At 44.8% G+C, this 16159-nt stretch overlaps 1 protein-coding gene across 6 annotated transcripts in view; it reads left to right on the plus strand.

Moving 5' to 3' along the window:
• The first annotated feature begins 349 nt into the window (after positions 1 to 349).
• LOC129121606 (receptor-type tyrosine-protein phosphatase eta) overlaps positions 350 to 16159 on the plus strand; it is a 74375-nt gene continuing 58565 nt past the window's right edge. For all 6 annotated transcript variants that reach the window (XM_054634973.2, XM_077179909.1, XM_077179908.1 and 3 more), the window contains exon 1: positions 350 to 888. In XM_054634973.2, coding sequence (XP_054490948.2) covers positions 493 to 888 — 396 coding nt within the window. In that variant the 5' untranslated portion in view covers positions 350 to 492. The remainder of the gene's footprint in view (positions 889 to 16159) is intronic.

Here is a 16159-nt window from a genome sequence, read left to right on the forward strand (position 1 = left end):
AATGAAATGCGGAACACTTCACTGAGCCTGGGAAGTAAGTTAAGGTTATAGAAGTGATTGCGTTTGATGATGTCACGTCCCTTTTGATGACATGGATAAAACATGTCCAAACCCGTGCCTGGAGAGGGATGAGACTTTCTTGGGGGACTCTTTGGGGATGAAAAATGGTGCACCAAGCAGAGCCCCTCACTGCGGCAAACCCCCGGCGGGGTAAAGGGCGCCCCTTACCCCGCCGGGGCCGCGTGTGGCGGCGGGCGGCGCAGCGCTCGCCTCCGGCCGGCGGCGGGGCGGGCAGCGGAGCCCCCGGGGCCGGGTTAACCTCGCCTTACCCCTGACCCTTCCGCGGATTGCCCGCCCCCGAGCACCGTGCCAGGGCCGCCCGGGCGCGCCCGCGGCGCCGCTCCCTCCGCGGTGCCGACGGAGACCGGGAAACTTTCGGAGAAAGCCACTTCCTCGCCCGGCCCGGCCCGGCCCGGCGGGGGGAGATGTCAGATGCCGGCAGGGAGAGAGGGAGGGGGAAGGCGGGGAAGCCGCAGCCCCTCCGCCCGCTGCCAGACGGCCATTGAAGCCGTGGGCAGGAGGCGGCGAGGAGCGGCGGCGCACGGAGGGCACCGGCCCGGCTCTCGGCGGGCGCTGCCCCGCTCGCCCCCTCACTCCGCCCCGCGCAGGGCTTCCCCGCGGCCCCGTCCCCCCGCCTCTCGCAGGGCGGGGCGCGGGGGAGGGCCGGGACGCCGGGCGGTGCGGGGCTCAGCCCGGCCATGTCTCCGGGGGCGGCGGCGTCGGGCTGAGCGGCCGTGCGCGCAGCGGGGAGCGCTCTCCGCCACCATGAGCCGGCTGCCCCTGCCCTGCCTCCTGCTGCTGCTGCCGCTGCTGCTGCTGCCGGCCGAGGTGAGACCGAGCTGCGGGAGGCGGGGGGCTGCCGCACCTGCCCCCGGCGCGGCTCGGCAGGGCAGGTGTGCGGCCGGGCTCGGGCTTTGTCCCGCAGCGGCTCCGCCGGTGCCGCCCGCGGAGGGGAGGGCAGGGGAGGCTGGGGCCGCGGTGTGGCCCGGCCGGGGCGTTGCTCACCTGGGGCGGGATCCCCGCGGCCTCCCCCTGCCCCCCGCCCGGCTGTGCTGGGGTTTAACCCGGCGGGGCAGCCGTGTGGCTCCTTTCGGGGCATGAGGCTGTCCCGGTTGTTTTCCTGGGTAAAAGCTGCCCTGGGTACAACAGGCACGGCTCCCGTCTCCCCGTGTTGTAGCCTGCCCTCCTCGTGTCTCTGCTGGTTGATTATATTAATAGGGTATATGTGGTAAGGGGGTCTTTGCGCATCGCCCGTGCCGCTGGTGCACATCACCCGCTGGGGTACGGCTTTCGGGATCAGCGCGGAGTTTCCCCGGGAAAACGCTGCCGTGGTGCGGAGCGAGCAGCCCTAGCGGTGCCGGGCAGCAGATCAGCAGGAGGCCTTGGCCAGCACGCTTGGCTTTGAGGCCCCGCTCTGTTCCCACGTGTGTTGCAGAGTGTCCTTCCAAGAACACCTTTCATTGATGTAAATCAGAATAGCGTGCCAGGTGACCCACTCAGCATGCTGGCACAGACTCTCAGCCTTGCTTCCCTCAGCTGATGTGTTCTCAGTGTTCCCGTAGGAGTGCTTCATGGCCGCTGTGAACTCCAGTGTTCTGGGGCTTGCTGAACTTTTGCTTCCAGATGTAGCCGCTTGTCCTCTCTGCCTCAATGGTTTCTGCTACAGAAGTGTGAATGTGTGTTGATAGGAACCAAGGTGCTCAGTAATCTGTGGTGACGGATCTGCCTGAGAGCTGCAGAGCAGAACTGTACTGCTGCTTTACGTTTTTGACTACTTTTTCCTTACCTTGCATTGATGCCAGCTTGTGATCGCGGCCGTTGGCTGCAATTGACTGTTGTAAACCTTTGCTATCTCGTCTCATCTGTTTCAGTTTGGGGTTCCTTGCAGTGTTTTGTCATTTGATCTCTGTTTGTTGTTGTACCAAGCCTAGGTTTAAAATCTCTTCTGAGTAAGAGCTGAAGTAGAATTGAATATTAAAGTATACCAGCATTTTGGAAGACCTCAGAGGAGGCCTGGATTCTCTTTGGGTACAGTCTTGCAGGATCTGCCTGCCATGACCTCTGTTGTTTGCAGTTTTTCTTCTCAAGCTGTGTATGATATCTTGTGACTTAGTGATCTCTAATGTTCTCTTAAGTCAGGCACTTAATTGGTGTCTAGTTTGATTAATAATAATACTAAAAAAAGTGGAGCTGCTCCTCAATTACATGTAGTTAATTTTATGCATTCATCATCTTGGGACCCAGCTGTGGACCCTCAGCTAGGTCTTGTTAACCCTGATGTTATCAGAGGTCCTATCAACATGCTACAGGATAGAGGTCAGATCTGCAGATTTTGGTGTGGCTCGTAACTTCAGGTGGGGACCCTGCAGCTCATAGTGTCACTACTGAGAGTTTATCAGACAACATTCTCAATTTTGACTTGATTGTACTTGTGAATGTGAAAGCTGAGGTGAGGAAGTCTCAGTTTACTGAGACTCTCAGGCTTCTTACCTAGTGCTGATCAGCACCTGGTGGAGTTTTGAACATGAAGAGCACGTGCTTGGACTGCAGACAGGCGGGGAGAAAGGTCCTTAAGGATTTTTTTCCTTAGAGGACTAGGGTGTAAACCAGGTGCTCACTGATGGTGTGATTCTGCAAATCACCCTCTCACTAAATTTCACTGTAGCCACTTAGGGTGGGATAACTCATATTTGAAAAGTCATTATGTTTCTATAGGCTGTAAGGATGCCTATGTAAAGCCTTGCTTGGAGGCCTATGTAAAGCCTTGCTTCAAGTGCAATAATCTTGTTGGCTGTTCCAGTGCTGTTCACATGATCTTGCCCTGTAAAAATGAGGATGTTCTCTAACAGGGCAGATGAGGTCTTGCCCTCTAAAAATGAGGGTGTTCTCTAACAGGGCCAAGTTTTGCTCTTTGTGTAGGGCTCTTTGCATAGGCTCAGGCAGGTGTTAGAGTTGGCTGGTGTTGTTTGAGGTGTGGCGTGTGCTCAGGTGCAGGGACATGGCCTGGCACGGCCTGGGGAGGCATGTAGCTGCTGGAGGAAGGTGACAGCAGCTGGCAGGCATGTGGCATGAGCTGGGCTTCATGTGCTGCCAGTAGGAACTATTGCCTCTTCCCTGCAGTCTCCAGCCAGCCCCTGAGTGGGAAGGCTGGGGTGGAAGTGGCTCTTGGCTGGCTCTGGCCTCTGTGTTGCCTCTCAGATGACTGTGGGGTCGGAGAGGGGACAGCACTGCACACTGGCACCATTGTGGGCCCAGCCACACGCAGGGACCGGGAAGCAGCCGGAGCTGTGGAATAGCTGTGTCATGGCAGCTCCTCAGTGGTGTGATGGGCACATGATCTTTCTGTGGTGCCTTTTACTCAAGGATAAGCATCTTGCTTATTTTTCAGGAATTACAACATAGTGGGCAAGGTTGGAGTTGTTAAAAAACAAACCTTGCTCTCTGTTTCTTGTTGAGAGTGATCACATCAGTGATATGATAAATAACATCTAGTACTAAAAGAGCAACAGACAGTGGTTTTGGGCTTGTTTTGGTGTTGAGAATTATAAATGCCTTTTATGTGGACCTAATAGCTTGTTGTTACATCTTATTCCATGCACAGAACTACTGATACTGTGTGAGTTGATTATATAGGATTATCACTTAATTACTGGTCTGAATTTTCAAGTGAGAAGTTTAAATGAAGAACCATCTTATCTCAAATGTGAGCTTGCCATGTGTGTATGTTGCATGTGAGATAATGTCTGCTATATATTGGTCATTATTAATCATCCTTGTTGAGTCTTCCTCTGAGTAGTACACTAAATTTAAATTTTAGTTTGTGAAATTATTCTGGGTAATCTTCAGCAGATGCAAGAAGAAGTTAATAGTAATTTCCATTTAACTTTGTGACTGGTCTACATGCAGCTCATTTAGAGGCTTACAAAATAATAAAGCTAGAGAAATGCGAGGCTCCCTTGCTGCTTCTGTGCATGTACTTCTGGGGTAAACCCTTTAGTGGCCACTATTAAAAACACAGGTATGAGCATTGCTGATCTGGAGACCTGAGCAGGCCTGACCTTAGGCAGCACAGACCAGAAGGGGAAGCTGGAGCTGTGAACAGAGTTTGCTTGTGGCTGAGGAGCATAGAAATAAACTTTTCATCTGCCAGGCCAGGTTATTTTTGTATGATGATTGCTTTAATTTTTGTTTACAGCAGCAACACAGGTTAATTTCCTGAGCTTCTTTATGTTCCTTACAAAGCCCCACAAGACAAGCACCTTCTGCAGGGCTCAATGGAGGCTTTGTCTTCAGCGTGGCATGGATGTGCTTCCTTAGAGGCATAGGCTGGCTGCACATTGCAGCACTCTCACATGGTTTCCAATACTTTGAGTCTCCAGCCAGCAGCACACAACAAAATATCTTCTTCTGCATATTTGAGATCAGAATTGAGGCTCACAGTGGAAATGTTGTCTGTGCAAACAGCCACGCTATTATTAGTACTTCCTCAATTATGGGAGCTACATGCAAGTCTTTGTTGAGAATTTTCATGGCATGTAATTTTTTTATGGTTGGAGTTTCTAAATATGAGCAAAATTGCTGCTGCTTTAAAATCTTTGGTTGTTCATTGTGCAGGGCATAATCTATATAATTTTAATTTATGCATTTCCTTCCTAGAGTTACAGTGTATCATAGAGGGAGCATTTTGACAGTGCTGGAGAGTGGTTGGGTACTTGGATGTTTGTAGGTGCAAAGCCTGCCTATGACATTTACTTGCCTGCTTGAAAGATTCTCAGGATGAGTAAAGGCAAGAGACACTACTAAACTAGTTGGTGGCTGCACATCTGGTTGTTAGCCTGATGCTTTTAGTTTGACTCCAGAATTTGAATGCAAATTGTACCTTGAACATCGTGAAAGGTTGCTGGAAGTGTAGGAGGAGCTAGCTGAGTTTTCTCCAGCAGAGAGGGCCTACTGCTATGTAGGGATAGGTGAGTGAAAGAACTTTGCCTTAAATGGAGCTATCAGTAGGAAATTAATTTTCAGCAGGAGATGACTGTGTAGGGGAAGACTTCAACTGGGAGAGGGGGGAAAAAAATGAAGTGTAGGTAAACATGTGCTAATATGAAGTGTTAGAAAGCAAAGAGTGTGGGGGAAAGAGTGATCAGGCATCACAGAAAGAGAAGAACAAAACAGATGCACTGCTCTGGAAGGCTGCACCAAGGCTCTTCTCTAAGTGCTTTCCAGCTGTTCCCAAATGTATCTGCACATAAACAGGCCTCCTGGGGCTATTAATCCAAAATTCCAGGAGAAAATCCAAGATTAAGTGGGAAAAGTATTTCTGTAATCCAACAAAGAATGGACATGTAAATGTGGTCCAACCAGAGTTGAATCAATAAATTCATGGCCTCATTTAGTTATCTTCTATGGCCTTCATGGGCTTTCAGTGGAAAAGCAGGAAAAGCTATGTCCATATCTTTCCATAAATGTTGTTGGTATTTGGCACGTCACTGAAAGTACTTCTTTTCCTATCATCATCAGGAAATTGGAAGAACCCCTTGATATTTGAAACCAAGCAGTCCACCCATCACTCTTTTCCTTCTCCAGTCTTCGTGAAGATACCAAAGGCAATGTAGGAAAGCTTCTTTCTCCACATGGAGAAATGCAATAGGAGAAAAGGTAGCTGTGCTTTTAACTGTGTCTCAGAATTGAAGAACTTGCACCTATAAAGAAAAAGAAATGGCAGCTCTAAAGGAGGAAGGAGGATGTTGGTGTTTGCTGTGGTGCCAGACCTGACCTTGGCTTTACCTGGTGCTTCAAACCCAGCTGGTATGAGGGGAAAGGGGGCTAAGGCTGTGTTTGACACAAGTACTGCTCTGGGGAGGAGAAGGGAGCCCTGCTAGGATCACCTTCAGGCTCTCCTAGCCAGTGCCTGCAAGTCTTTTTCTCTCCAGTGCTGCCCATCTGCTTGTTTCCTGTTCTTCTTGTACTTCCCATTTGTTTCGTGCATTTCTGATTTTTCTCATTCTTCTGTACAGTTTCAGCCAAACTGAACAAGGAAAAGAAATACCTAGCGTGTCACTGGGACTCTCCTATTGCATGCAAAGGTTTTGTTATGTTCTGCATGTGGGCTTCTGCTTTAGGGTTGAGAATGTGGGTGTTTTCTTTAAATGTTGGGTTGGCTGTTTTGTTTATCGGAAGGGCCTAATGGTTTTTTGGTTGATTGGTTTGGCTTTGTGGTGTGCAGGAGAATGATGTCCACATACTGTAGTACTGGTTTTTTGTTCTGTGCACCAAATGAGCCAGGGCTTGAATATAAAGAATAATTTGTGTGAACTTCAGCCCCATTTTCCTCATTGAAGGTAAAAATTTTTGCTTCTGAGACTGTAAAATCACCAAGTAAAGACTTGAACGTCAGGTGCAGAGCTTTATTGCAAATTACAGCCTGTCTCTTGTGGCCTGGTAAGCAGATGCAGTCTCTTAGCACTTCTGAGCCCCAAAGTGCTGGAGCCCTCTCTCCCATCATAGTCCAGGTGAGTGGCTGGGAGCTTTCCCTTGTTAGGCTGTTATTTGTATCTACAACACAGCTGGCTCTGTGATCAGCTGCATTCTCAGAGTAATTCCTTACTTCCTTTTGCCACTATTTTGGTAAGGGTTTTTTTTTGGTGTCTGCCAGCTTGCAAGCAGTTGGGCTGAACCTAGCCTGCATAGGAGTGCTCCCCAGTGAGGGTTATTTGTGCAGACCAGCTTTGTGGAAAAGGTAGCCTGTCCTTGGTCATTGAGGGATGTAGATTGGCATAGCTTTAAATGCATATTTAAAAGCTTCTGCTAGTTCAGCAGGACTTTTTTTTAATGGAGTGTGTCAAAATGAATCATTCATGGATGTCTTGGCAGGTGGGTGTTAAGACAGGGAGCTCTGTATGCCTGTAAGAGGAACTCCTGGTCGAGTTCATGATGTTACACATCTTGCTCTGCTTGCTGATGGTTTGTCTGCAATGGTAGATGGCTCTGCAGGGTGTTTTTGCACAGGAATGCTGGTGGCTTTTGTTTCTGCATTCCCCGTCGTGGTGGAGCTTAGGCAGAGCTTTCTGTCATTATTTCCTCTTGTGCACTTGGATTCTAGTAAATTAGAGCACTTTGAATAAGCATCCTTGTTTATTTTCTTATATACACACATGAGCAGGTCACTGCTGGCAAGACTGTTTCTACATACCTGATTTTGAGTCCTCACTTCCAAATTCTATGCTCTGTTTCTCAAAGGAGAGAGCCACACAGAGGGTGCCATCCAAAAGACTGTGAGTTTGTGAGTGCCACATTGACTCATGAGACAGGATGGTGCTGCAAAGGATGGGGCAGCAGAGCTTAGCTTTGGGACAGGCCAGCCTATATAAGCAGCAAAGCTTGTGACCATCCATGGTATTACAGGCTGGGAAAGCTTCCTGCTGCCTCCTTGTAGCAGTTGTGCCTGCAGGATCAACAGTCCCTGTAGATAAGTGGAAATTGCTTCTTTCTGCTGCCTTTCCTTCCCAGCATTTCCTCATGCCCAAAGTAGCTCAGACAACTGATTCCCAGACTGTCCCCTTGAAACTTTCAACTTATTTTTCCTGAAGGTCTCATGATTCAGAAGGGGAAAATGGTGAGACTTCATTTTAGTTGCCTTCATCTGTCTGCATCAGCTTAAGGACAGGTGAATTGTTAGTTTCATCTGAATTCATAGTAAGAGAGGTCCCATCTTTGTCTTTGTCAAAACCTGCTCTGCTGTTTGACTTTGTGCAAGGTGGCCTCTGTGCTTTGAAATGGAAAGAGCAGGGTGGATGCTGGTGTGGAAATGGACGAGGCTTCCACCACCAGGGACATCTGGATTGGAAAGGCAACCAGTTTTGTGTGCTAGCAGGGATTTGGGACAAGTGAGCTCTCTGAGACCAAGATGTGCTTTTGGCTGACAAAGAGAAGGGCTTCCACTGTTTCCCTCTGGGATGCAGGTGAAAGAAATGCACATTAGCAGAAAGTAACAGTGTGAACCATCAAAAGAGATGGACTCACCCTTGCTGGTGGTTTTAGTACAATGTGAGATGTGCCACGGTTTCACTGTACTTTTTAAACAGTAAATGTGACTTTTTATGAAACACAATGTGAGGAAAAGAATGGGTGCCTGTGGCTGGCATCAAATTTACATATGTAAAATTGTATTGTGTTAATAAGGGAGTTTAGGGCTTTCTTCCTTTTGTGATCATGGTCTTTGATTCTGCAGGAATTTTACATACTTATAAGTACTTATAAATCAAGGAGGAAATAAAATGAACAACAACAAATCGGTAGGATCCTTTTGGATCATCAAATTCTGTTTTCTTTATTTGCTTTTCTCTAGTGAAGGCAGAGATGGCAATTCTAATGTCTTCTTGACACTGCACGTTTTATAATTGCCCATTTATAATCAAGTTTAGAATTGAGTCCATGACCTTCCTGCTACATGAATTATATTTTTGAAATTCTAGTATTCTTTCCATCTGCTTGCAGGGTCAGCTGCTTCTTCTAATATTTGGCCTGAAGTTCAGTACCAATGAAAATATCCTTTTTGTGGTCAGCTCTGATGTGATATTTTTGTTAAGTAGGCTGTGCCTGGTTAACTGAGGTCTTTGATGGTTTCACCTTCTATGGATTTATACTTTTCTATTTTATAGAGGGGAAATACGGGAATTGTAACCACAGTTTCCTTCCCACAGTCGTTGTAAGCGTGTATCTTCAACAAAAAAGAAGAAGTTCTTTCTCAGGGCAAGTTCGTTATCTTTGCATAACTTCCAGAGTAATTCACCTCTAATTCTGTGCAGCTGGGCACCAGGGAGAAATGAACAGCCCAACTTTGAGGTCAGGATCGGGCATTTTTATCTGGCACACTGAGCATGTTGCAGACACAGGCCTGGTGTTCTAAACTCAGAGTTTCTGATAGATTTTGTACCAGACTCCTGAGGAAAGGAGACCAACGTACTCTTACATCAGGTAAAGGAGTGGCATTAATATTTGCAGGATAAAAGTTGTTTGCTGGTATTTTTTAAAAATTCAATATCTCTGCTGTTCAAAGTCCTATTTCTGAGGTGAAAGGAAAAAATAAGAAATTTTTGTGAAAGTTTCTTTTGCATTTATTTTCAAGTGAGTGATAGACTAGCCAGTTATTCTAATTAACTTTGTACTAGTTTTAAGACTTCTTACAACAAACTAAAAAACCTCTTGCCTTATTAGTACTATTAAATTGCTCATTTGAGTGATAAATTAAATGCATTGCCACATCCATTTAAAAATAATTGGAACTACCCCTAAGCTTAGCACATGCTAAGCACTGGTAGATATTGGTATTATGAATGTGTTAAATGAAATCCAATTTTAAGACAATAATTATGGGAAAGGACAAGGCTGTAAGATCTAGAAGTGGATCTGTTGGACCTTTGTTCTGTAATCTCCATAACAATGCAGGTAATTGTATGTATATGACAAATCTCAACAATACACTCCTTTCTCCCTATTAAAAGAGAAAACTTGCCTTTGTCTGTAACTTATTAAGGACTTGCATTTGGACATGTTAAAATTTCAGTGAGATCCAGAGGGAAAAAAATCCTAGCCTAGCCTTTTTTTTTTTTTGCTTCTGTTATGTGTTGAATCCATTTGGAGACCTTTTTTCCAGTTTAGCAGGTTTTTTTCAGCCTTTTTTCCAGTTTAACAGTTACAGATGAAATGTTGTTACAAAGTGTTTACATGTTTCTTCAGAAGATGTGACTTCAATGGCCAAGTCCTCCAGCACCATGTTAGTGAATTTTTATCTTCTTGTCTTTCTCTTCAATGATTTTTCACAATTGCTGAAGGGTAGTTTATCTAAAATATAAATGTCTTAACGTATTTATATGTGGATTTAAGGCTACATAATGAAACTGTAATTGCTTCTGAGCTTTTATTGTGTGTGCTCAATTCCTCTGTGACATTCTTGTTTCTGCTGTCTGCTGTACACTTGAAGTAAAATAGCCACATTAAAGAAGCTAACAATCAGCTCTCTATATTCATGAATTTGAAGGCCTAAAATTCTTGGAAAAAAGAGGTGCATCCTTAATTAACTTTATAATGTGCTTTTAAAAACCACCAAACACCCAAACTAAAAAAAGTCTTCCAACAAGCTATTATATGCTTTTGATGATTAAAAGATATAATTAGTTTATTGTACTCTGAATTACACTAACATTCTCCTTCTTTCTTGTCTGCAATATTTTGGGGAGTCCTGCTGCTGCTGCTGAGAGTGCATGTGCTGAGCTTTAGCCAGCAGCAAATATTTGCAGGTGGGTGCAATATCTGGAGCAGCCTTAGGCGATACTCATTTCCCAGTCCTACAAGACAGATCTACGGTATGTGGATTAACTGGTATTTATTTAACTATTGTCTTCTGACTCAGTCTTCATAATTTTACATGTATCTGTTCAAGTATTTCCTGGTTCAGTGTGCGAAGCACAGCACTGCAGGAGTGAGCAGAAGGTCAGAGCTGCTATTTAATTGCTGCAGAGCATGCTTTTCCCTCTTCACTGATAATGGAGCCTAGTTCTCTTCTTGGTGGAATTGGTTAGGACTTCATCTAAGTGGTAAAATAGTTCTCTTCTGAATTTCTGAAAGTTTGAGCAGCCTACAAAAAAAATGTCCTTTTCACTCACTTGCACTGTTTTCGACTTGCAGGAAGGGACTGCTGTACTGTAATGAGTTGTTAACTCATTAAATTAATGAGTGGGTGATTCACACAGGGCAGCCCCTGCTTCATCCTAGCAGAGCCACTGCCAGCAGTGCTCCTGCTGGACAGAAGGTCATTTCTGATGCTGCATGCAGAATTCTGTGCAGTGCACTTATGGTTTGTAAGCAGCATGTGCAATGATTCCTCCTATCCCTAAGTTTAGGGCTATTCACAACACCTGGCACAGCTGCTAAGAAAAACAGTAAGTTGAAATGCTCAGCTCTGAAAAAAAAGCCTGTTGCTGCAGATTGAGTCTCCTGCCGTCTAGTTTCTGCAAATTGCCTACTTTAGTTGCTTCTTCTCTCTTGTAAATGATTTTTTTTAATTGGAAAAAGGCAAGATGAAAGAGCAAACAGGTATCTCATATATGGGCATTTATTCAGTCATTGCTACGTGTGGTATTTGTCGCTGTTGTCTCCAGATTTCATCAAAATTAATTCCATGGGTGTTAATCTGAGTTTTGCAGTGAGAACTGGTCAGCTGAACGTTCTGTCTCCTCCGGTAGAAATTGTGGAAAAGATGGGAGATAAGATAGTGCCAAACTTCAGTTTCCGTTCTGAACAAAGACCTCTTACTTTTGCTTTCCTGATCTCAGACATTTGCTGTTTCATGCTCCACCATGGAACATAGCACTGATGAAATCCTGCTGGAGTTTTGAAGATAAAGCTAATGATTGAGAAGTTCTAGGACTTGCAGTAGGTTGTTTTGTCAAGATTTGTTCGAGGACTTGGGAGCTGCTCACCTGCCACACCTCAAATCTTTTCTGCACTTTCCTCCCCTTTCTTTCAGTGGTTTTGTTTTGTGACCTGGAGGTTGTTAATGCCATAGGGCATTGCAGTTGTACATGGCTACTACTAAGGAATCTTGTGGGGTTGGGAACTCTGGCAATGACTTCAAAAAAGGAATCTTCCTCAGTCAGCAGGTGCATATAGGAAATCAGCATAGCGACCGACCTCACCTGTCTCCACCAGGATTCACTTCTGTTCACAAACTGCATCAAAAATGAGAGCTGCAAGGGGCAAAAAAAAGCTTCTTTTATACAACTTCCTGTATTTTGTGAATACAGGGTTCCTTTTTGGTCATGAATGGGTTATAAATCAGACAAAAGTGGGGTTGTGGGGTCTCGTCTCTTTCTTCTCTAAGTGAATTGGCTAATTCTTGGTGGGTTTGTAGATAGGAAAGGCATTCCTTACATCACACACAGATGGGGAAAGGGTTCTTGTGTGGTGAGATAGACATTTACCTCTAGACACAGGGCAGCCTGTGGTAAACCACTTGAGTGCTTGGGAAAAGGGAGTAGGAGTGTGAGTGAGGCTGCACAAAACCTTGGCAGGCATTTAGTGGGACAGTGAATATCACCCTGGATATGTGTCATGGAGCAAGTCCCACTTCTGAAGCCTCTACTCGTAGCAAGTGGTGCAGTGAGAGGCATTGGGATGCTAGGGAACTTCTGAAGGGATGGCACATGGATGTGCAGATCCTGCAAAAGGTAACAGCCATTCTATTGAAAAGGTGCAAAAATCAGTATGCTGGTGAAATATCTGTGTTGTGAATGGCTTCCATCAGGCTGTTCTAGCCCCAGGCAGCGTGTATTGTACATAACTGAAACAAACCCTTTTGTTGCTTTTGCACAGCAAGTACTGCTTTTTTTTTCTGACTGACAAAACCCACAGTTTGTTTCTGGATGTCCTGTAGGGCTGTGACTGGCCTTGTGAGCAGTCTGTGGTTTGGATGTGTTGGGTGGTGTTTGGAGGACTTTGAGACGTTCCTGTCCCTGCTTTAATGCAGCAAAGAGAGCTAAACAAGAACTGGGGGTGGGTGTAGCTGAGGAGGACAAGTGTACGAGAGGCTCCTTGAGCCTGGGGTGTAGGCACTCCTCCATCATGTCCATCTCTGTGGAAGGAGAAGCAAAGTTTCTGAAGAAAAGGAAGTAGGCTGTAGGGGGAGGATGATGAGTAAACAGAGTGTACATGAGCAGCAAGACTGCTGCAGCCTACGTAAGCTAGCAGCGTGCCTCAGCTGTTGAAGCTGTGCCCAAGTATGTGCTGTTTCATTACACAGAGCTGGACCGTATTCCCTCTGACATGAGACCGACCAGTCCACCTCCTCCTTCTTAATTAGATCCTCTTGGGATGAGACATCCCTTCCTGAAATGAGAGGGAGGCCAAATTCACACGCACCCGCCACCCCCAGCCCTCTGCACTTGGCAGCTGTGATAACATGGCACTGTCTCCTCTAATTTGGATTCTGGTTTAAAGTGATGGAAGACATTTCTGGACAGCTCATGTTGAACCTGCAGACTCTCTCTACATGAGATCATCAGCTGTGTGCTGCTTGCAAAGAGGTAATGATGATCAGTGTTTGCTGATGGTCAACCCATGATGATCTGAGAGCTTAAGAGGAGTGAGCCTGTCTGGTTCATCTGCTTCACTACACAGTAGCAAAGTCTCCAGTCTGTGATGGCCATTATTGAGGGGAAGATGTGACTGGTGTTACTGTTTGCATGTGTGTATATATATATATATATATATATCTTCATAATCCATCTCTGAAAGCCTAGGAAGTGTTGGAGTTAAAGCTGCCCATTTGACTCTGCCCCTCTCCAAAGGATGGAGGCAGAGCCACACTCTTCTGCTCCCATTCTTGGCTATCTTTGCTCAGTGCCTGCCCCCTCATGAGAAGGTGCTGCTGGAGAAGCTTCAGCTTGCCTGGGTATATTTTGGGATGCAGGTAGAGGCAGTGCAGCTCCTCATACAGAGCCTTACTAAGAGGTGTGTTTGCCCCCATGATTTTTTGATTAGCTTTTAAGCTGAGGTGAGAGCATTTTTCCCCCCCAGTGCTCCAGTTCTGCAAAGCCCCCATTAGGCAGAAGTCAATTAAGACTTTTTATTTTGATATCCTAAGTATTTCTGAAATATGTAAGCTTTTCCTAGCTACAGCAAGGGCAATTTTAGTGAAGGGAGCACTAAAAGGGTCAGGAAAGTCCATTTCTTGCCAGACCATTTAAAAAAAAATGGTCTTTAGGGTATTTAGCATTGGCATAGCAATCTGTTTTCCCCCTTTCTCAGTGTTTTGAAGCATTTTGGTTGCAACATTTCATAATTAACTAAATATATACAGGCAGATGCTGGCACATAGTCCTAAAACTTTGCCTCCAAAGGACTTGGGGTAAGTTATGAAGAGGGATCTTCTGACAGGAGACCCTGAGTAATGTCACATTACACCCTGTGAATTACCATTCAGATTTCTCATTTAACTAGTTGGCCTTGATTTTCAGAGCACCAGTGCCTGCCTCCCTGTCGTAGAGAACAACTCTTCCTCCTGCTCCTGTCCTGCTGCAGGTGTTCCCCCCCAGCCAGGCTCTGTGGTGTGGGATGCACAGTGTGTGAGAGCAGCCCCAGTTAGAGACACTGTGGTGGTGATGCTCAGGTGAAGTGGTGATCACTGGTGGTGATGCTCAGGTGAAATCTCCAAGCACACCTGAGATGGGCAGCCTTGACAGGGCTGTGGCACAGCCCAGTGTCACAGCCTTTCCTAAACTCTCCCTTCTCTGGGCCAGATAATCCTGGTGTAACTTAGTGGGTGAAAGCTGCACCCATTCTCAGTTTTCTTCGTGCAAGTATGGATGGTCTTTCTCACAGCATTTCTCATACTTGTTTCTAAATCAAGTGTATCCCATTTTCTTAAGTCTTCTCTGTATATACATAATTGCAATTTGTCATTTTGATTGAAAATCCATCCCTAATGGCCCTGTCTTTTACATGTTTCCCTATAACATATTATTTTAGAAACATAGCTATTTTCATAATTTAGCATTTTTATCAATATGAAACTTCAGAACATGATTTCTCTATTAAAAAGTCTACTGCTAAAATTCAGCCCTGTTCTTTACAACTTTTTATCTCCTCCTTTCCTTTTCTGCCCACACCTCAAGTCAAATTTTAGGTATGTAGGTGGAATAGGTTTTACTAATGAGGGGGAAACAGATAGTTACAAGTAGTGATGATGGAGAGGAATAAGTGCCTCTATTAGTGTTGTGACAAAGTGGTTTTTGCAGGACTCAGACTGTAGTTGCACATGGTCTATGGTGCAGCTTCCACCCCTATTTTCTTTCATGCTTATATTCAGTTTTTGCATATACATATGACAGAATAGTTTGGTTTCATTTGTATTTGTTTAGCTTGCTGAGGAGAAGGAGGGTGGTGTTTTAATTGAAAGCAAAAATTCCTGTGAGCCATATGCCTCACTTTTCAGTCAGCTCTAATTAAATTTCTTTTTCCTCCCTGTTTCCCCTTTGTGTGCATGAATGAGAACTTACGTGGGAGATCCTCATCACTGTTATTGTGTCACAGTCCTGTTTTATGATCTTGTAGTTGCTTCTGTGTTGATCAGATTTTGTAATAACAAAGATTGTTATTACAGACACGTTTTTTGTGTGGAAAGAGCTTATGGAAGTTTAAATATTGCTACTGTAGGTCCTTTGGTCAGTATTTCAGAGTGATGATGAAAATCAATGTGTTGAGCCCCTGGGAAAACTTCTGTTCTTAAATGTGGAGAAAAAGGCACGAGGGTCTAAAGTAACAGCGAAGTGAAGACGCACAGACTTGGACTTTCTGAATTTCAGTGCTGCTAAGTCATTGGAAGGGGACCCTACTCTTGTTTTTGCTTTCTACCAAAAAGTCATTTTTAATATGAGTCAGTTTTTGAGTAACTATAAGATAATAGGATACTCTAAGTAATATAGACACACAATATATTTGTGTGTCTATATATATCTCTATATAAATGTGTATGTAACTGTGTATGTCCACAGTATATATTTGTAAGTGTGGAACAGAAGAGAAGAAATGAGCCTTTAGTGAGAAATAATTTATTTTGCTATCTAGTTTTGTTTGTTTATTATCAAGTATTGTTTGAAACAGGCTAAAGGAAAAGGAACTGTGTTGAGATAAGCAGTGGGAGAATAATAAAAAAAAGACATGTACTTGGCTTAAATGATGTCCAGACTTACTGTGATATTTTCCAGGCACTAGTATTTTCCTTTTTTCCTAAGATTATAAACAGTTGATTTTTGTTGAGTCTACAAAATAAAGAGCAAGAGTATTAATATATTTAACTGTTCCTGAAATGTGCATTGGAGTGCTTTGTTTTACTCCTTCTTTGTGCTTTAAAGAGGAACCTTGCTACATCAGGTTTTAACTTCTATAACTGACTAAGGAACCATTAGCTTGACAAATAATCGTGTGATGAATGGCAGGGGGGAAAATGGTGAATCAAATAGTGAAGTACTTGAATGGGTTCACCTTAGGCACTTAAAAAGAATTTCATCAGTAGAACATGCCAGCATTGTTTCAGTGGCTCTTC

The sequence above is a fragment of the Agelaius phoeniceus genome, chromosome 6 (assembly GCF_051311805.1).
Source record: "Agelaius phoeniceus isolate bAgePho1 chromosome 6, bAgePho1.hap1, whole genome shotgun sequence".
Classification (NCBI taxonomy): Eukaryota; Metazoa; Chordata; class Aves; order Passeriformes; family Icteridae; genus Agelaius; species Agelaius phoeniceus.